Source organism: Podarcis raffonei, chromosome 3, assembly GCF_027172205.1.
Source record: "Podarcis raffonei isolate rPodRaf1 chromosome 3, rPodRaf1.pri, whole genome shotgun sequence".
Taxonomy (NCBI): domain Eukaryota; kingdom Metazoa; phylum Chordata; class Lepidosauria; order Squamata; family Lacertidae; genus Podarcis; species Podarcis raffonei.
This window is the reverse complement of record NC_070604.1, coordinates 42066464-42088043: the sequence shown is the minus strand read 5'-3', so window position 1 is coordinate 42088043 and position 21580 is coordinate 42066464. Positions and strand designations below refer to the sequence as shown.

Below are 21580 nucleotides of genomic sequence, written 5' to 3'. Positions count from 1 at the left end.
TGGTCGCCAAATGGTCATTCATTCAATGGAAGGCAAGGATGGGATCTATTTGTGTAGACTGGGGACCTTTATTGTGAGTACAGATTCTTGTTTGTAAAGCCTTTTTTGACTTTCTGCTAAAAATGTGAAAGTTAGGTGCACTCTGGCAGGTTCAATACTGCTCCCCCCACCCATGTTTTGATAGAATGTGTGGCTGGAACATGTAAAGAAGCTGTCTGAAAAATGTAATCACACATCAGAAACCATTCAGTTTACATGTATTATATCCATTCATTATGTTATTAATTAATTTCATGAAACAATGCCTTTTTAGAAATGGATTTTTTTCTGTCAGAAAAATATATCAGTGGACAATTTTCTGGCACACATCTGTAAGTATAGTAAGAATTAAATTAGACTCTTGGCAGTGATAAATGCACTCGCTAATTGTGGTAGCACAACATTGAGGATGATTCATATATGACCCTTACTATGATAGGTGTAGAGTTGTGTTGGGAAAGAAATATTTGTTTAGAAGTTCATGATAGTTGCTTTTCTGTCTGTGCTATAAGATTGCTTTGGGGAAGAAAAAGTTATAGCATTTGGCATTCTTGCTATGACGTAGCTGGCATAGTATTTTCCAGCTGTATATATTCTGCATACTGGATTGGAGCCAGATTAATTTATTTGCACTTTGATTTTGAGTGAGAGTGTCAAGTATTTCTCAGAAAGCATATACAGAACAGGAAAAGATATGGAAAAAGACACCTAAACTGATTTAAGGACTGGAGCACTTCCTCTGCAATGAAGTACTAAAGCAGTTGCATTTCCTTGTTGAGAAAAAAGAGAGAGCGTGAGGGAATAAGGAAGTTGGTAACATTTTCTTATTTTAGAGTGAGGCTGGTAGCTTCGAGGTTAAGGACTTTCTCAGTGGTAGCAACTGAGGATGATATTGGTAATAACAAGCTGCAGAAAGTTTTTGAAAATTGCATGTGCTATTGCATGGTTTATTTTCCTACTATCTATTGTGTTTTTAAATGGATTGAATTGTTCATTGTTTAGATCTTTTTTAGAAAGATTTTTTTCTGTGGCCTGTCTTGAATATCTGAGTAGACCAGAAAATAGAATATGAAATAATGTAATAAATGCTTTTATTTACACTTACCACAGCTGCCCTTTCAACTTTTCTGTTGTGAAGCTCTGCATATTACACTGTAGGGCACATTTACTGGGCACATTTATCCACACTACATCATACCTCATACAGAAGCTCTTGAGTTGTCCTGTTCTTCCAGGTCTTGTTTACAGCTCCTCTCATGTTGATTATTATAGCTGTGAAAGTTCCTAAGCCCATGTTGGGATGCCTCACTTTGTCCCTACTTTTCAGTAAGTATTATAACCCTAGTTATATTTCTGGATCAGTCCAGACCAGAGTCTATTGTCCTGCATTCTGTTTAAAGTGTAGTGACCAGCTGCATGGTTTGCAGCCTCCTCTCCTATTAGTTGCTGCCTATAAAATGGGGATTCAGTTTATCACAATTATAATCCCTTTAGAGGTATTAACCACAAATTTGTGTGATCCCTTATACTATCATCTAAAGCTAGTGACAACCACCATATTTTATGTGTGTTATACTCACTCTTTTCTTAACTTTTACTTCTAGCTTTGTGTCTCTGTTTACCTTAAAATCATACTGAGTTTGTTTGTTTTTTGTTTTCCCCTAAACCTTTTTCTGATTTCATCTGTTTGGAAGCATCTCACTTTTTGGTTTTCATGCTTTTAGTGGCTGTGCTTGGTTATCATTATAGGAATGAGCCACACTGAGCCTTGAACTCCTGTTCTCCCTCTCCTCTGGCATGGCTCTAAGGAAGCTTTTGCTTCCATTTTTGATTACTTACAACTTGTCATTATGTCTAAATCCTAAACTTTTATTAATCTTAACTATGGTTTGTTGCTTCAAACTATGCATACACCAGAGCCATGTTTTCATTTACTCATGGTTTTCTTGTTTGCTTTTTTAAATTGTCTGTTGCTATTACTTTAATTTACAAATTCTAGGGAGTAAAACTACATTTAAAAAAACAACTTAAAATAAGTTTAAACTGGTTTTGATTCATTGTTGCAAATTCAATACTTACAACAAAAGTGTCTATGAATTTTTGTTGTTAAAAGCAGTTTGGGCGAGAGCTAATAACTGTGCAGGAAGCTCCTCTGCCACCACCAGTTCATGCTTGCTGAGAAGCTACTTGCAATTGTTGGAGAACCAGGAGCTAATCAGAAGCATCAGTTGCATAAATCCTGGTGCATGCACAAAAGTGCTTGAGGGGATGTATGGGGATATTTAGATGCTGTTGTTATTTGCACACTTGTAGTACAGTACCACATTTTCAAGAATGAATTGAGTGCTTAGAAGGAGAATGAATTTCATCCCTCCAAATGTTAGTTCCAGTTGTGGTTATACTTTTCTCATGCAAACTAATTGATATCAGTTACATTTATTTTTATGATTATGTGTACATCTCCCCCATAGTAAAAAATATTTTTACTTTTATTGACAAGGAAATAATACTTTCAAACCTCTACCCATGAAGGACCTGTGCATTTGTGGCCCTTGCTTTGTCTAGATCAGGCATAGGCAACCTTCAGCCATCCAGATGGACTACAATTCACATCATCCCTGACCACTGGTCCTGTTAGCTAGGGATCATGGGAGTTGTAGGTCAAAACATCTGGATGGCCGAAGGTTGCCTTTGCCTGGTCTAGATGTTTTGATGCCTGAATTGTCACATTCTTTGGGAACCTGATCAGTGTTATATATTTGTATCCTGTCTTCCTGACTGACAACAGACTTCTAAGGTATCTGAAAGTAGATGAAAACTGATATATATTAACAAATTAATAAGATTGTTTAAAGAGGAAGGACTGACTTTTATTTTAAAAGGAAGAGGGGGAACAGTGATGGCACATGTTCTCTTCCTTAGGCCTTTCTGTGTTTGTTTCAACTGCTGTTCTCTGAAGGTTCCATGGAAACCATAGAGGATAGTAGACCCCTCCCTTATTTGTTACCTATAAATCAGGGCCAGGGAGTACCAGATGTTTCAGTCCCCAAGAGAATAGAGCATCTTCTCACGTGGGCAGCTGGACAATCAGCAACTCCTAGCGTTTTCTGATGATGGGGGCCTGATGGAAGGTTTTGGGGGGACGATGATGGAAAATGTCCTGTCCCTGAGCTTTGCTACTGATGCTGTGATTCTTTCAACTGCTGCTTTTAAAAGTTCCATGTTAACACTATGGGTGAATAACACCTCTCCACAAAAGAGTATGCTACCTTATAACCCATGATCAGCTACTACCAGCTAGATTAGTAATCATCTGATGTTGCAGCTCCAGACTTGCTATAATTTAGTTCACTCTAATGGTCCGGTATTTTTACCCTGATTCCTTCAGTTCCCCTGATCACTGGCAAATGGGTACTGATTATAATTTTCATGGAGTTCTTCCCTACAGGGAAGCAGTTGAATTGGTAGCAAGTACTTTTTAACTCTACAGCTGTTTTTTTTAAAGTATTTTGGGATGCCTAACCTCAGAAGTTAAGGATGGTGTCATTGGATACATCCTTTCTCTCATACTAGTTGGAACATGGTTCCCCTCAGGTAATTGATCATGCCTGATTCTCATGACAATGGCCTCAGTCACAGCAACAAGCTTTGACTCTGTTGCCCTTTCAGATTGAGAGCATGGACAGAATTCATGATGAATAGATTAATCAGATGATGCTCAGTCATGCACATTGTCCTTCTGCACAGCTCAAATTACCAGCCATGTCTATGGGTCTGTGGAGGATCCAGCTGGCTGGCTAACTGGATCCAGAGGCTGATGGCTTGCTGACACAACAGCTTGGACTTCCTTCCTGTTCACCTGTTGTGGTGCTTCTTTGTGGACATGATTTGGCCATCATGAGGCCCCTTTTATGTCTTTGAAAAAGCTATTCGACTGTGGGCTCAGTTTTCCATCTGGTGAGTGCTCTTGGCAAGGTACTCTGCGAGTCCTGTTTACTCCACAGATTTCTGGGGTGGCAGTCATCACATTATTCTCATCAAGGTTGGGGAGTAGGTTGTGGGAAACTCATCATTTCTTCTTTGTGGTATGAGGCCCTTGAAATGTCCATAGTCTTCCATGCATTTTGGCCTGCAAGATTCCCCTCGGAAATATCTCCTCATAGCATAGCAACCATTCCCAGAATAAGTAATTAGAGAAGTATGGAATCAGGTACTCTTGCCTCTGAACTTTAGCATAGCAGTGGGGCGTACACAGTGGCATCATTCCTACAGCAGTTGATCTCTGGGAGAGGATGATGATCTCGCAGGCTTCTTGGTCAGATGGAATGCTGATTGCACTGTGGTCCAATACTTGTTCCACTTCTGGGGATCTCTACCTCTGCTAACAACGAGTACCTCTAAATTTGTTGCTGAGCAACCATGGGTTGTTGGAGAATGCATTTCTTTTCAGGTGGGATGACTATTTCCTTTCATACTATCTTGCTGATAACAAGGACCATCACAAAGATAAGATGGACAAGATAGACTGCATTCTTTCCAAGACTGCCATGGTTACTACTGTTTGCTGGACTTTTCAGACCTTTCTCCTTCAGATTAAGAGCAGACTTTCCTTCCCAACAATGTCAGATCTCAAGAGGGTAGTCTATCGGGTCTTTCGGATGAGACTGAGGGGCACACAAACAGCTCATGTGGTCTTCTCTAAGGATCTCGCCTGACAAGGACCCCAGGGATGCTCTGGAAGAACAACAATCCTACAGAGAACTCCTTTACACCTGGGACCTGGAAGAACTCTGTTTCATTGCTGCTTAAGCAGAAGTTTGTTTTTTGTAGTTTTGCAAAGGGGCAGGGGAAACCTTAGGAGAAGTGGAAGTTTATGCAGTATTTTCTTATAAAACAAAACTTCTCTGCTTTAACAAAATAAAATGTATCATAACTTAGAATATAAAATTGCACCATTTAATATATTTTTTATGAAATTTAAAATGGTGAACTGCGAATATCCCAAGTTTTAGTCTGCTTCTGTGGTTGGTGCTCAGTTCTTACTCAAACTTCCAGAATTTTCCTTTCAGGCTCTGGAACCCATAGTTCCTGTTCCACCTTTTTCCTGACCTTTTTAAAAATCATCCAGCAGGCCAGGGCAGTAAGTTACAGACTGTGTCTGTCACAGTCATTTTGAGGGAAAAGGTGGAAGGGACCATCTTTGAAAGCATTTCATTCTAAAAGAAAAACATATTTCATAGGACACTCACCCACAGTGTTCTCCCCACATTTCCCCTGGAAACATTTAAAATTTATTTTGGAGGGGAAATAATTCTTCCCTACTCTGTATTTCTGCCCCCCTCAACATGGGTCTTGACGTCTCTAACTTGACCTGTTTGGGCCTGGAGTATTTGCTGCATATGCTGGAGGGTTTTCAGAGCAGGTCAGCAGCTTTTAGCTAGGATTTCTCAGTGGATCCTATAAGTTCAGAAGCATTATGGCACTCAGTATCAAGGTTGGGGGGAGGCAGGAGAAGGCTGCTCCTAACCCTAATGTTTCACTCATCTTTCACCTTCTCGGTTTCAGAGATTGCATTTCTGAAAGCTGAAGCAAACTATCACCTATTGACAAAGAACTGTAATGAAGGCTACTCAAGTTCTTGTTCATCAGATCCTTGACCAAGTTTTTTTAAAAAAACAAAACTAGTTTTTGTGTTTCCTCAGCCTCTAACAAGAGTGCTGCTGTTGAGTTGCCCATGACTCTCTATGACTTTCTCCAGAGTGCTAAGCTGTAAAGGGCTCATAGAGGCCAATTTTGTTACCCCAACATTTTGCGTCTCCCTCCATTTGACACTCTTTCCATAGTTTCTGGTGTATACTGAGTGTGCTCAGTCCTCATTCTGTTCTTGTGAGGTTTCTCTCTTGTACCTTTTGCAATCATGCTACATCTTCACCCTTTCCCCCCCTCAGTGTCTCCAATTAGCCTCCATTGCTGTAGGCATGGTTTTCCTATTGGAGGGATAATAAACCTTTTTGAAGCCATGCTAATTATCTTGGAGCGGTGAATTTCATAGTTCCATCATGTGTTTTATGTAAAAGTTTTTTTTATTTTTGCCTGTTCTGAATGTACTCCCAGTATGTTCTGTTGGGTGGCCCCGAGATCAAGTATTAGGAGAGAGGACAAAATCATTTCTCTATCAGCTTTTTCTACACTGCATAAGTTTATGCAACTGTCACACCTCACTTCTTAATCCTCCCAAACTAAAACACTGTAGCTCTTCCTTACAGGGGTAATGCTTTAACCTCTTATTTTGGTCACTGTTTTCCACATTTCATTGTAAAAGATATGGTACTGGAAAAATCTAACATCTGACATGCTATTTTAAGAACAGTAACTACTTTTTATGTATTGTTTTAGTTCAATTTGCATTTACTTACTTTTTGAGGATTATCTTAAATATGTTTTTAATGTTTCATATTTTATCAGTATTTTAATTTGTGTGGGTCGCTTATGTCTCTGGGTGAAAAGCGGAATATAAATATAATAATTATAATATTATTAGTTACTAGTGTCCTTTTTCTTGCTTGTTAATGCTAAAGTAAGGCTCTAGATGAATACATTAAAAATACATTTCCCCCCCTCCTTATTCGGGGCCTTACTTTCTTGCTTCTAAAATTTTGCTTGCATATTGACTGACAAGCCTCATTCACAATCACAAAGGCATTTATATATATATATGATAGAAAAATTGAATTAAAAGAAAAGGGAGAAACCTTTAAAATTTTCTCTAGAAGCTATAACTGGTAGTGAGAAAAGCAAATAGAAGTAATTTTTCACTTCTAGAACTTTAGTTTTGATTGATTGTTATGCAAAGTGTGGCCAGAGCATGTTGTAAATTTAATTTAATTTCTTACTAAAAAGTTAGTGATGTCATTTAAATCCAGCAGTTTGTGTTAATTCAAATCATGCCCCAATTGGTTTTTATCTATTCACTTCGGTGAGTACAGCAAAATATTCTCCTGTGCACTATATAAGTATGAAAGGGGGAGGTGTGCCACCTTTTTCTTCTTCTTTTATAAAAAATAGTCTGTTAGATGTGTCGTTCTGCAGCAGTTGACAAAAGTGCAGTGAGAAAAACACCACCACACCCATCTACAAAGGCAAGGTAGGGGGCGGGAGGACCCTTTAAAAACAAAAAAATAGCTTTTTTAAAAAAATTATCTTTTGTGCAACTGCTTCAGTGAGAAGGGAGAAATCTGGGTTGCTTGTCACTGATTACGTCATAAATTGTCTCCTGTAGATTGATGAACTTGGATAATGACATTTTCATGTGGCAATTAAAATAATAATGAACATTTTTATCTGGGGAGGAGTACTGCATTTTCCTGCATTCTGAATATAATAACCTTGTAACTTAAGTGCTATTGAGAGAAAAGACATGCAGATGTGCACACAAATTAGAAAAAATATTCTTTTAATATATAATAAACTAGTAATCTGGGAAAACCCGTTGTTAAAAAGAGTATCATCACAATTGATACTGTTTGAGTATTTGAACAAGAAGTGCATGAATTGCATGATGGGGTTCATACTGAGAGGGAAAATACAGTGCGGAAAAGTTTCCCTGCTGAGATATAAAGAGTATACAGTTCTGTCTTTGCAGATCCAAATTTGGCTGCATTTGCATGTAATGGTAAGCCAGGGTTTCTGGCTTATTGTGGTATACTATAAACAGCGTGCTAGTTCACACTGTGCGATCACTCCTGCTTTGCTTCTCTGGTGCAGTAAACAATCCAGGAAGCCTTGGCTTTCCATTATGTCCAAACCCAAGGATCTTGGTTTGTTTCTCCCTAATAAGTCATGATCTATAAGTTAGCAACAAACCTATGGCTTAAAATTTGACGAGAAACAAACCTCAATCCCTGGTTTGGTAGAACTGACTTTGGTAACTGCTCCTAGATTGTAGAGAAACAGACCACAAGCCTGGGTTCAGACAGCATTACAAACCAGACTGTGAGGCAGCCAGAGTAAGGGAGGTGGTCAAGGGAACTTCAGTGTGCTCTAGCACATTCATATTAAATGAATCAGGCCTATGTATGTGCAGTGTTTTAACTATCAAAACACTTTAATGTTAATGCTAAATACTATTACTAAAATATGTCACCTTGTTTTCAAATTGACTCATTATGATACTGTGTATTCAATACTATTTCTGTAGTGATTCAAATAATTTTGTTTGCAAAATCATAAATATTTTAAGCATTAGGTTAAGAAAAAATCAGTCTAGATTTTATTTGTTTGTGCACGTGAGTCCTCCTTTAAATGCTGCTTTCATTGCTGTGTATACTAGAAATCATAGACGCATTTCAGGTGTCAAATACTGTCCCCCTTTCAAAACATCACCCTCCGATAGTTTTCTAAATTAACAGAAGAGTATTGGATATTTAACTCCTGGTTTCTTCTTAACAGGTAAAATACTACAGACACTTGGCACCTGATCACCTGCTTCAGATATGCCATCGACTAGGACCACTTCTAGAGCAAGAAATTCCTCAGAGCGTTCCAGGAGTCCAAACATTATTAGGAGCTGGAAGACAGTCTTTGCTTCGCACAAGTAAAAGTATGGTTCCCCCACCCCCCAAATGACTTGAACACTTATTTTGTTATGTTTCTATGTTTATGTTTTATTTTATATAATCAAATAGGCTGCAAACATGTGGTGTGGAAGGGATCAGCTCTTGCTGCATTGCACTGTGGAAGACCTCCAGAGTCACCAGTAAACTATGGCAGTCCACCTAGTATAGGTAAGAGTCTTACTAAATAAGTGTGTAACATTGCTAGTGCAGCAGTTGGATTTATGTCAGTAAGGTTTGGTGGATATTTGTTGCTGTGGTGTGTTTTACTTCTACCACTTAGAATTCTTCTGTATGTTAGTCCTACTGCTCATAAATCCTGGTATGACATCTGATTTCAGGCTTTAGGAAGGCACCTACGTATTCAAAATAGCTGATTAGATGCCTTTGCATGTGTTTGTAACCATCACATCCCAGTGTCTGGGAGACTTCAGCACTGACTGAAACCTGCCAGACATTTGATTATAGTGTACATCTAATGAACATCTAATCCTGTTTATTACAGGATTATTACAGGATTATTTCTGCATGCATGCTGTCTCTTTACACTCTTCATTTTTTGCCCATCAGTCTAGGTAGCAAGTCCAAATTGCTTCCCTTTCTTTTAGTTAGTAGTTTCTGTGCAAGAAGGTACTTGGGAGTTTGGAGAAGATGACATGTTTGCAAGTTAGTATATAAAATGGCCAAGAGGAAGTCATAATCTGTTTCTTCCCACATTTATTGACTTCCTATTGAATAGTAACAGTGAAAGAATTGGGGGATCACTGGTGGTCAACTTTTTACTGTCCAAAAAGGAACTATTTAGGAACCATTTTTGTATTGCTTTAGGAATGATATTTGCCTCTTTCTGGATAGCCACCTGACTGACATACAAAATGTTTTTTTTTAAATAGCTGAAACTCTCTTTTCAAGAAAACTAAATGGAAAATACAGGCTTGAACAACTTGTTCCAACTGCTGTATATCAACATATGAAAATGCACAAGCGAATCCTAGGACATTTGTCTTCAGTATATTGTGTAACGTTTGACCGAACAGGCAGACGGATATTCACTGTAAGTGCAAATTCATGAAAACGTGCATAGTCATGAAAATGTTTAAATATATCTTTAAGGATTATGTTCTGTACACATTACTATGATGCAAAGCAGGTAGGTTATGGCAAAAGGTTAATTCATCTCATTAAACACAAAATTTCTACATTTCTCTCTCTTATGGTGCTCTTGAAGGGGGGTGGTTCTATGGAGCCTCTTCTGAGGTGCTGGTCTGAGCAGTCCTATTTCAGGATGAATGTAATACTTTCTGTGGTGGTACAGGCCAGCCTCATAGTCTTCTTTTGTCAAGAAGACCTGCTTTCTTTGGAAATAGTTGCGAAAGTATTTTACCTGGATATATGCAGAGGGACATTTTGGAAGCAAGAACTTCCCGCTGGAGGCAGGAAATTCATAATGAACTTAACTGAGAGAGGGGGCTCCATGGTCTGCTTCTGCTTGTTTTGCTATGGTGTTTATTTCTTCTGTCACGTGTGCCCTTGGTTGCGTTTTCTTCCTCTTCCTTTTCTGAGTGGATGAAAGGTAGGGCGCTGAGGGCCTTCTGGCGGTTCCCTCACTGCAAGAAGCAAAGCTACAGGGAACCAGGCAGAGGGCGTTCTCGGTAGTGGCGCCCACCCTGTGGAACGCTGTCTCATCAGATGTCAAACAAATAAGCAACTATCTGACATTTAGAAGACATCTGAAGGCAGCCTTGTTTAGGGAAGTTTTTAATGTCTGACGTTTTAATGTATTTTTAATCTTTTTTTTGAAGCTGCCTAGGGTGGCTGAGGTCTGGCTTTAGCAGTAAATTTAGGTGAAAAATTGTATCATTTTTCTGTTTGTGTGGAAGATCTCACTGTAGTCCAGTTCAGACTTCTGACTCTAGGAGAGGAACATTTGGCAAGTCATCTTGCCACTCCAAAGTATCGTAGCTTTGTTATTTCACTTTCTTCTTTATCACCTAGGATCAACCTGGGGTTAGTGAAGGTGATAATGATGGACTTTCTGTGTTTTTCTCCACCTGTGTACCTTCCGTTGTGCTGGATAGGAAAGATTAAAGGTTGATTGGAAGTGACTGGAGGATAACATGGAATAATTCCCATTTCAGTTGGATGTAGTAGTAGGTATCCAAATGAGTTATGTACCCTCCTGCTGCTTGGAAGGCAGGAAACCACAGATCATAAGTTTGCTGCAGATTTCCCCATCAGCTGAGTCTTCATTTCATTTCTTGACTCAGAACAATCCAGTTTCTTCTCCTCCATTGTGTTTATTTCTCAAGCTCAGAGAAATGGGTTTTTTCCTTGTATTACTCTATTTTTCCTGCCATTTTTGTCTTTGCCTCTTCTCCACTGCTGCTGTTGTCTATCATTTTTTATGTAAAAAAGAAGAGAGAAATCGTTCTGTTCCTATGCCTTTCTCCTCTCAGACTTACCCCTTGCAAGTGCTGCTCAACTCTTGGCAAGGGAAGCACCAAGTAAAGCATACCTTAGTGGTCAAAACCAAGTGGGCTATCTGAGCAATGGCTGCAGTGAAATTTCCGCTGACTTCCTCACCCATTGTACTTGTTCATCAGGAGCAGTCAGATTGTCTCCTGGAAGGGCTTCAGCTATCCTGGCTGTAGATGCAACTAGAGCATTGATTTCTGCCATTTCTCCTTTCACTCCCCAATTGACAACTCTGGTGTCTTCCCTGCTCCCCACAAAAGCAGCTAATACTGTCTCCTGCCCCTTTGTCTTCCACTCTTTGCCCCGCAGGCCTTAACTGAATTGCTTGTAACTGTGCAGTGCCTTATATGAACCAGCAGAGGGTGCAGGATCCCAACAACTTGATTGAAAAACACAATTGGATGGCGGGGGGCTTACTCTTAATGCTGCTCTTGTTGTAGGTGCCATGCAGAGTGTTTGGATAAAACATTGGAACATTGATGCCACTTCTAGGTCTAATATAGCAACAATCCTAGTGGAAGATTGCAGCGTTTCCCACCTGCATGGCAAGATAAAATGCAAGATTGCTGGAAAAGGTTAAAAGTAGTGGTGGCAATATTTGTATTAGTAACTTTAAACTATGGGTTCAACTTCCCCCACCCCCAGACACAGTCATGGCTATATGCACTTTGTATTTCTCTCTCTGTTCCTCCCCCCAATGTTTGGAGTTTTGGGGGAAGGCTTAGATGGGCTTGAGCCCTTTTGTTCTGGTGATCATGATAATTGGTGATGGTTGTGGTGGCAATTGCAGTTGCTTCCTGTTTGCTTATTCTGCTCTAGTGAACAGAGTGCCGTGCTGGAAGTTGTTTATGTATGGGGTCACTGGGAAAGAGGTAGTCTACTCTCCCCTCTTGATAGGCCCGTATAGGTGTCACTGAACTTCCTTTCATACATTCCCTTATTAAGAGAATTTGCTGTCAGACTTAATGTTGTAATGCTTAGATCTCAGTGAAAGTGATAATTAAAAGTAGCCAATCAGACTAAAAGGATTTTGGTTTTTCTTTTTCTCCATGAATTACCTATGCCAGCGCTTGTACACTGAGAACTTGTAAGTGATACTAGGGATAAGAAGTCTTTCTTAACACAATGCAGTAAATAGTTCCTAAAGGCTTATTTTAACAGAAATGCTGGCATTTAATGCAGTGTTTGGAATTCAATTTAATTGCGTTAATTCTGTAGCTTTGCCATCATATCATTAATGTTTTGCTCTTTCTTAATTTTTAGCATGTGTAACTTTTGCAGTTGTTGAAATATATATGTCTGTTTTGCTGTAGAAGGAAGGTGTGCGATGCTATTGGGCAGGGCAGGGAGGAGAGGTTCACATTCGGTACAATGACTGAATAGGAATCAGAAGCAAACTTCCTTGCAGAAGGGGTTGCTTGGATCCAAATGAGTGTATATTAGGGTCCATATTAGGATCCATATGAAGTCTGTATTGGATTCTCATAAACTAGCTAAGCTCATAAACTAGCTAAGTGCCATGAACTTCAATTGGGCAGTAATTGTGGTTAATCTGTTTTAAGGGTTCTGATGATTGTCTTGTGAAAATCTGGGCAACAGATGATGGAAGGTTGCTTGCTACTTTAAGAGGACATGCAGCAGAAATATCGGACATGGCTGTTAATTATGAGAATACCATGATTGCTGCAGGGAGCTGTGACAAAATGATCAGAGTGTGGTGTCTCCGAACATGCGCCCCTTTGGCAGTTTTGCAAGGCCACAGTGCATCCATAACATCACTACAGGTAACAGTTTGCTTCCTTCTATGGCATGATTTGAGCATTATTAATGTTATCTTCTCACTTGTGGATATCTATGACACTTGACTTAAACAAGGCAGGGCTGCTCAGTCAGATATCAAATGCCTAGACAAATGTTTATGTGTGAATTGATAAGTGGGTTATTTTGCATTCCTGTTTGAAACAGTTAGGTTTTAACTGTTCTGAACAAAGACAGTGGCAGGGGAGAAGGAATATTATTTGTGATTTTGTGTGTGTGTGTGTGTGCGTGTGCGCGTGCGTGCGTTCTTCTGCCTGCAGTGAAGAGCTTTCTTACAGACCTATGCATGTGGCTGATTAAGTAACTTTTTATAGAAGTGGTAATTATGATAGAAATTTCACTTTATACTGAATCATTTGGATCACTTGTTTTCACTGTTTGCCAAAAATCAAGAATTATAAATAGCTTTATTTGTTTTGCAGTTTTCACCACTATGCAGCGGCTCAAAGCGATACCTGTCTTCAACTGGGGCGGATGGCACTATTTGCTTTTGGTTATGGGATGCTGGTACACTTAAAATAAAGTTAGTTTCTCTCTTGTATGGTATTAAGCATACTATGGAATTAAACATTGCAGTTGATAATGGGTGGCTTTTGGAAGTTATGGGCTATTATTGTTGCTGTTGTTTAAATTTATATACTGCCCTTCACCTGAGGGTCATAGGGTGGTTTCAGAATGAAAGCACAAACATGCATTATATAATAACAAACAAAACCATACCCCCTCTCAGTTTAAAAGGCCATAGATTGTTTAAATAGCCAAAGACCTTGGAGAAGGAGGTTTTTGCCTGGTGTCTAAAGAAGGCACCAGGGAAGCTTCCCTAGGGAGAGCATTCCACAAACAGGAAGCCACTGGAGAAAGAGCCCATTCTTGTGTTGTCAGCCTTCAGACCTCTTGTGGAGGAGACACACAAAGAAGGGCTTCAGATGATGATTGCAGCGTCTGGGTCGGTTCATGTTGGAAGAGGTGATCCTTAAGGTATTGTGGTCCTGAGCCATTTAAGGCTGTGTAGGTCAAAGCCAGCACTTTGAATTGTGCCCAGAAACTAATTGGCAGCCATTGAAGTCGGATCAGGATTGGTGCAGTATCCTCAAACTATCCTGCGCTGGTGAGCATTTCTTATTCTCTCCCCTCCCCCCAAACTCTCCAGAGGTGGTTTTGTGTGTGCATTGGGGTCTGGAGGGGACAGGAGAAGTAGAGGAAGCTCCATAGAATTCTGCCCTAGGTTGTTTCTGTGTGGGTTGGTGCTAATATTATAATTTATATTGCTTTCTATATATCATAAAACGTAGCAGAGGATTCATACTAGCATAACAGAAAAATCCTATGCCTCTTCATTCATAAGTAAGCTACATTGTCTTCAGTGAGGCATGCTTCTTGGTTGATGTTCTTAGGATTATAGACTTACAGTTTATTCTTATTCAAGTCCCATTGAGTTTAATTAAACTTCTAGTTAAGTATGTGTAGGATTGCTGCCTAAGCCACAAATCTTCAGTGTTAGCGTTCAAAAGTCTCCTCCCATTACTACTTTTGAGGTGATGGTGCAGCATTTAAACACAGTCTGTTTACTATTTTACTAATTTCAGTTACAGCATCTTTTTTATTATAAAAACGTTTCAAAATGTCTGAGATGAATGTAAACATCCATGTTAAGGCTACTAATGTAACCTCTTTGGTAAATCAATGACTCTGCTGGACGTCTTTGTGACATTGGGTGATTAACAGATGGGCAGCCTTAGACACCTGTGAAATTGGGCCATGAGGGAGAAAGATAAGAATCTAGCCTTTTGGCCGTATTCAGTTCTCCACCCTCATTGTAAGTGTCTACATTTTCATAGAGCAAAATGTAGATAGGTAGCATGGGCATAGGTTTTAGATAGTGCTTCTATGCTGTATGACAGATCTATTTAATTACAAATCAATACGTTTTTTAACCACTATAGTATGTGTTCTTATACAGGAAATACTCTTAATGAAACTGACTTCAATAGGCCACTGATTTATGTTAGCAACCCTTGATTGGCTTTCTCCTATATTAGAGCATAAGAAAGGATGGGATTCTTGATTTGTTTATTGAAATACTCGGAGAATGTGCCTGGGATATATACCCAGGATTCACAATGTGGCTGTAGCTCTAGGGCATGTACCCACTGTGTGTTTGGAGACTTGTCTCCCTGTCACATCTTTCATATTTATTGCAACAAACACCAATGTACCTGTAGTGCAGGAGAAAGTTTGAAATCGCTCTAGGCAAAGAGTAGACAGTTTATGAAATGACTTTGTAGCCCTTTCAAAAAGAAATAAAAAGGCATGGCTCTGGAAAATACTGACAATACCCAGCACACAGATATGGTTTCTAATGCATCACAGCCTTTATTTTATTACTAAGATGTACTGTTCAGATCCCTGTAAAAGGAACTAAAAAGTATACTGTTATAAAACCTGTCTTCAGTAAGATTTTATTTTGCTTTTCTGTTACAATGGAGTTTGCTTCATTATCCTAATTTGAATCCTACAATATTGCCCAGGGAATATAATTAAAGAAGATTTCCTACATGTTGTCCAGGCCTAGGGCTTGTGTCTGGATGTAGTATCAGAAAAAACCCCAGCTACTTCCATCATTATAAAGCATAATAATAATAATTTATGAAATCTTGGATTCTGATGCACAGCATGGTGATTTTTGCAATTATGAAATGAATCAGACTCTGATTTATAACAAGCAGTTGGTGAAGTACTGCAAGGAAAAAACCATGCCATTATTTTTTAAAAAACTCTCCCCTACCCCTGCCCCCTATAATAACATTGCATGGAGTTGGTTGCTGATTGCAACCTCTTTCTCAGAGATCACTAATAAACTAAAAACAGATTAAAATATGCACCAGCATTCTCAATATCTGGGTAGACTTATCTAAACAAAAATGTTTTGTACAAAGAGTACAGTGAAGGTGCATGCCTGATATCAATAGCCAAGGAGTTCCAAAGTAAATATGCCAGTTCTGCAAATTGAAGCTGCTGAGTAGGTGTATATGGGGTAAGGAGGTCTCACAGGTAAAGTGGCCCCAAGTTGTTAAGGGCTTTATATACTAGCAGTAACACCTTGAACTTGGCCTGGTAGCAAACTGGTGCAAGTCTCTTGAAAACAGGTGCTTTATGCTGACAGGTCTCATTCCTGCTGCAGTGTTCTGCTTTAGCTGCAGCTTCTGGATCAAGAACATGGGAAACCCCACAATGAGTCTTGAAATTACCAATCCTTTAACTTTTGGGGCTCGACTTTCCCTGTCTAGGAATAGCTGTAGCTGTTGAACCAATTGCAGGTAGTTCTAGCCACTGAGGCAACCTGAGCTTCCAGTGACAGAATATATCTTAGCCTAAGAGAGTAGGATGAACTCTATTTTAGTTAAGTCTTCCTTCTCATTTAGATTAATGCCTTTATTTATGAGCTACTGACTAATTCAGTTGCTGTCTTAGATTCTGTTCATGCTTTTAACTGTGTGTTTTAACCTTGCAGTCCAAGACCAACAAAGTTTACAGAGCGTCCAAGACCTGGAGTCCAAATGATCTGCTCATCTTTTAGTGCTGGTAAAGTGCTCCTCCTCTCAAACCCCGTATTATTGACATATTCATAACTTTTAAAAATGTAGCAGTAGAATTTGCTAAGTAGCATCCTGATGCTGAGTTCTAGATGTCTGAATTGTAAACAGTAAGCAAAGGATTTGTTGAAGGCCATCTTGTAAGGAGAGCGGTGTCTGAGAAAGACTTGTGATTTTCCATTAAGTGGCAATGTTCTTAAATGATACATAAATGATATACTGTACCTTTATCCTCTTCTGCCTATGAAAGCTTAATTGCTAAAATATGTGCTCAGGTGAAGTATCTAATAATTGTGTCTAGAAACATTGAATCTCAATATAGATTTGGATAGTGGTTGAGTAAAAGTATTATTGTTTTGGTCTTAAGATTTTTTTGTCCATGTCCATAATGATCAATACACTGGAGCAGACATTGGGAAGTGAGATGGAAGATTGTCAGATTGAGAAATGGAATATTATGATGATGATGATACTTTTTGTTTTCTTTAGGTGGAATGTTTCTGGCCACTGGAAGTACAGATCACATCATTAGGGTTTATTACTTTGGATCAGGTCAGCCAGAGAAGATATCAGAGTTGGAGTTTCATACTGTAAATACCTCCTCAAAATTGCTTAGCTATTTGTTTGAAGTGCTTTGGCATCTTGTAGTCATGATGTTAATTTTTTTCTTGTTCACACAGGACAAAGTGGACAGCATTCAGTTTTCTAACACTAGTAATCGGTAAGCAACTTAACCATTTGTGTATATCATAAGGAATGCCTGTCAAATTTGACCCCTATGGAACCAAAATCATTTCCCACCCATGGCCTAAGGATTTGGCAAGCTGAAAGGGTGTGTGTGCTGGTGAGCAGGGGGAGAATGGTTTTGATAAGGAGTAACAGGAGGGGATGGTTTTGGCAAGGTGATTGGGGGTGGATAGGTGGGTTTGGCAAACAAAGTGAGCAGCCCTTAGAAGATAAAATATATACTGGGGAGGGAAAAATGCTTTAAAAAATATTTGCTCCATCACCATGTGATGGTTTTTAAAAAAAACTCTCTTGCATAATCCTGACCTTGTGTTCTGCAGGCTTCTGTTCTGCCTCTACTTGATTCCTCTCTTCCAGCTGCGTTATCAGCAATTCTTTCTCCTTAGTGCCTTTTTTGCTTGGTGCCTGACCATTACCTGTGCTGCCTGAATCCAATGGTAGCTGTAGTCCAACAGCGCCTAGAGGGCACCAGCATTGGCTTCACCTGCTTCAGATTATATATAGGTTGGAAGCTTTGGCATTGGGCTCAGGTTGTTGGTTAATATAAGTTGGGCTGCAATCCTAAGCACATTTCCCAGGGAGTAAGTTCCAGTAAATCCATTGGACTTTGCTGAGCATTGGTCTACTTCTGAGTAGGCGTGTATAGGATTGCAGTATTGTTCTCGTTACACAGCACTTTGTGTATGTGCTGCAGATTCCATCTAACATTGTTAAGAATTCAAGAAACCATAAATAGACTAGTGCACTTAAAAGTATTACTAGATTGCAATACGATCTGTAGAGAAAGCATTGCAAAAAACCGTTTTGCTTGTGAAAGGCAATAAAAGGCATTTTTCTCTTTGTTAGATTTGTCAGTGGAAGTCGTGATGGCACAGCACGCATCTGGATGTTCAAGAGAAGGGAGTGGAAGAGTATTTTGTTAGATATGGCTACTCGGCCTGCAGGGTAAGCCATTTTGATCTTATTTATGTTTAGGTATCATCTACTGTAGTAAGGGGTTCAGGGGTACCCAGCATTATGCAGATGTTTTCTGTGCAGAAATTCCCAGGCTCAATGCTCTCATCCCCATTTAGAAGGCACGAGCTATTTTCATCACGTAGTTCCTTTCAGTCCTGCTAGGGACCTTTTGGGCTTTTTGTAAATTTCAATGCAGATCCAGCACTTCTGTAGTGAGACCTCAAAATACACCGAGAGCACCAATGTAGGCAATCTTTAGTTTTTAGAACTGCTACGGATGGGAACAGTCTACCTGAAACTGGTGGGTATTGGAATCAATTAAGTGGAGTTATGGTCTGGCAGTGAAATCCATCTCTCTCTAGGTTTCTTGTTTTTCCCAGGCCAAGGAATAATGGCACTTCTGAGAATGCTGGTGGTCATTGATTTACCGTCTCACAGTTCAAGCAACAGAGATAATAATTTTCAGCCACCTGTGTTTTTTTAATGTTCAACTTTATTGTGCAGTCTCTTTGCATCTAGTACCTAGTGACTGTGTGAAAGGATCATGACAACTTTCAAGTTGACCAAATCTCTAAAAATAATCTTTGCACTCCTGAAAAACTGACAGTTTCTGATTAACATTTTCATATGCTATTTTGTTCATTAATTGTAGACAAACTTTACAAGGAGTAGAAGACAAAATCACAAAGCTGAAAGTTACAATGGTGGCTTGGGACCGTCATGACAACTCTGTTATTACTGCAGTTAATAACATGACTTTGAAAGTCTGGAACTCTTTTACTGGGCAACTTATTCATGTCCTTATGGTAAGGAAAATAAAGTAACATTCCTCTTTCTATAGCATTGCTGTGTCTTCCTACTGAAATTCTTCTGTTGTATATATATATTGTTTCAGATAGTTTAAAATATTGATCATCCAAGATAGGAGAACAAATTTTTGGAGGGTGGGAGTGTTGGAAATATTATAGATCCTAATGGGCTGGTTTGCATGTAATACTAAACTATGGTTTAGTGTTATGTAGATGAGCTTCAGTGAGTGCCTCTCTATTTCATCCACTTTTTGTATGGCCAGGAAAAAACCTGCTTCTGAGATCACTCTCAGTTTAAAAAAAATTGGATTTAATAATAATGGATAATAATCTATTATTAGTTGCTAAACAAGCCAACTTTATAACAGGATTCCTGGTTTTTACGTAATGCTAAATCAGGATTCTTTGAAATGGTAAGGAATCTCATCATGGCCATGATGAAAATGTCATTGTATGGGATTTGGCTAAGGGAATGCTTGGAACTTACTCCATGTTAAATAATTGGATTTAACATGTTCAGTTTAGTTAATTTGTTTTCTATTCTTTTTTAAATATCAGGGTCACGAGGATGAGGTATTTGTACTTGAGAGCCACCCTTTTGATCCTAGAGTTCTCTTCTCTGCTGGCCATGATGGAAATGTCATAGTATGGGATTTGACAAAGGGAGTAAAGATCCGATCTTACTTCAACATGGTAAATAATTTGGTTACTTATATAAAAAATGATGTTATAGAAGCTCATTTTTCCTTTAACAATTGAAATCAAGTATGTGGTATATACTTATTATAGATGCATACATAATACAGACAGATTAGTAATGTAAACACTAGTGTGCTGATACTTTACATATTTCTAGACTTATTAATGTATGTACATTGGATAGGTGATTTAAAAACTAATTGCTGCTTAGACAGTTAAATCTGAAACCAAGTATATGGTGTAGATCCATTTTATTCATTATCACAGTTAACATCTCAACTGGAACACCTATTCATCACTTGAGGAATTTTTTCAGTCAGGATTGTTTGATGATGTTGTGTCAGCCCATCACTAGTCTGTCCAAATCTGGTCCATAGTTGGATCAGGTTTGGGCAAACGTAAGTAATTTAGGAACACCTTGAACATGACTTGAAAGATTAGATTAAATTTATTTTATAGAAAGAGAATGAAGAGCAGTATCCCCTGGTGGAGTTCATAGAGGTTTAGGGGCTGGTGATGATTGCATGTAACAGCACAAATGTGCAGATTGATGTGGGTGACATGGTGCTATAACTAGATCATTAAGCAGAAATTAAACCAGCGTTTCTGAGTTGAGGTGTAACAGGAAACATTTGCTATGATATTGGAAGTGAGGAGAGCAAAGAGGAGGGAGCCACAGCTTATTTTCCTGATATCATTAAGTAAACTAGGCCTCTGCCCAATCTTGCAAATGGAAATGTAGTGTACAAGATAGCATGTTGAAATGAGTTGGTCTCATGTCATTCATTGCATTCAGGCATACCAAGAAGGTATATATAGTCGTACCTTGGAAGTCGAACGGAATCTGTTCTGGAAGTCGGTTCGACTTCTAAAGCACGGCTTTTAATTGGCTGCAGGAAGCTCTTGCAGCCAATCAGAAGTCCCGTTGGATGTTGGGCTTCCAAAAATAGTTCGCAAACCAGAACAGTCATTTCTAGGTTTGCGGCGTTCAGGAGCCAAACCGTTTGAGAACTAAGCTGTTCGAAAACCAAGGTACAACTGTACCAGATGAACAAAGAAGCTCACCAAGATGCTTACCTGCTCAATGGACCAAGATACAAATGAGCCTTTTGGCTATCCTCACGTGCTCCTCCCTTCTTGCTGTGCCTAAATGCAAAACAGATGCTAAACATAGTTTTCTGTTCTGTGCAAACTGGGAAATGGTGGTTACCAGCTTTGGAACAAACCAGGATCATAAACCTAATTCAGAACATGGTTTAAAATCCTGGGTTGTTCTGAAACTGGTAGTCATAGTTTCCCAGTTCAGACAAAGCAAGAAGCAATTATTTTTTCGGTATTTTCTGGTTTAATTATGGCTCGCATGAAGGGGCTGTGTACACTGACAAAGGGGTTGTTGATATCTTCGTTTATTTAGCAGAAGTATGATCATCTGAATGTGGCTGTGGTCCAGTTGCCTGGAACAGTTATTCTTTGCCAATAGCTATTTATAAACTTGCTGTATGAAGGAATTGGGACCACTTCTTTTATCCCTTGTAACAGGAACATTATTTGTATACAGTTGCTGCTTTGAACATGACAATTAAGGGGAATTCTTCTCATGCTAATATTGCTCATTTCTAAACTCTATGGTGAAATCCAACTTTAAAAGAGCACTTGAGATTTATTGAAATGTTATAATTGAATTCTTTTTGCCTAGACTCTCTTTGGATAGTATGATACTATCTACTAATTCAGAGCAAATGGGTTCTTGTAAACTGTAAATCAAGCAGAGATTAAGGTTTGTGATACTCGTGATTATTCCACATCTCATGCTCATTCAGTAAATCCCTTG

General features: G+C 39.0%; 1 protein-coding gene across 8 annotated transcripts in view; it reads left to right on the top strand.

Moving 5' to 3' along the window:
• PHIP (pleckstrin homology domain interacting protein) overlaps nucleotides 1-21580 on the top strand; it is a 60171-nt gene that overhangs the window by 7177 nt on the left and 31414 nt on the right. For 6 of the 8 annotated variants that reach the window (XM_053381326.1, XM_053381327.1, XM_053381328.1 and 3 more), the window contains exons 5-15: nucleotides 8488-8638; nucleotides 8724-8822; nucleotides 9545-9705; nucleotides 12689-12910; nucleotides 13367-13467; nucleotides 16456-16526; nucleotides 17027-17127; nucleotides 17218-17258; nucleotides 18131-18229; nucleotides 18894-19047; nucleotides 19609-19743. In XM_053381326.1, coding sequence (XP_053237301.1) covers nucleotides 8488-8638; nucleotides 8724-8822; nucleotides 9545-9705; nucleotides 12689-12910; nucleotides 13367-13467; nucleotides 16456-16526; nucleotides 17027-17127; nucleotides 17218-17258; nucleotides 18131-18229; nucleotides 18894-19047; nucleotides 19609-19743 — 1335 coding nt within the window. Of the gene's footprint in view, nucleotides 1-8487; nucleotides 8639-8723; nucleotides 8823-9544; nucleotides 9706-12688; nucleotides 12911-13366; nucleotides 13468-16455; nucleotides 16527-17026; nucleotides 17259-18130; nucleotides 18230-18893; nucleotides 19048-19608; nucleotides 19744-21580 lie in introns of those variants that run through there. The other 2 variants (XM_053381323.1, XM_053381331.1) reach the window with 2 other exon arrangements.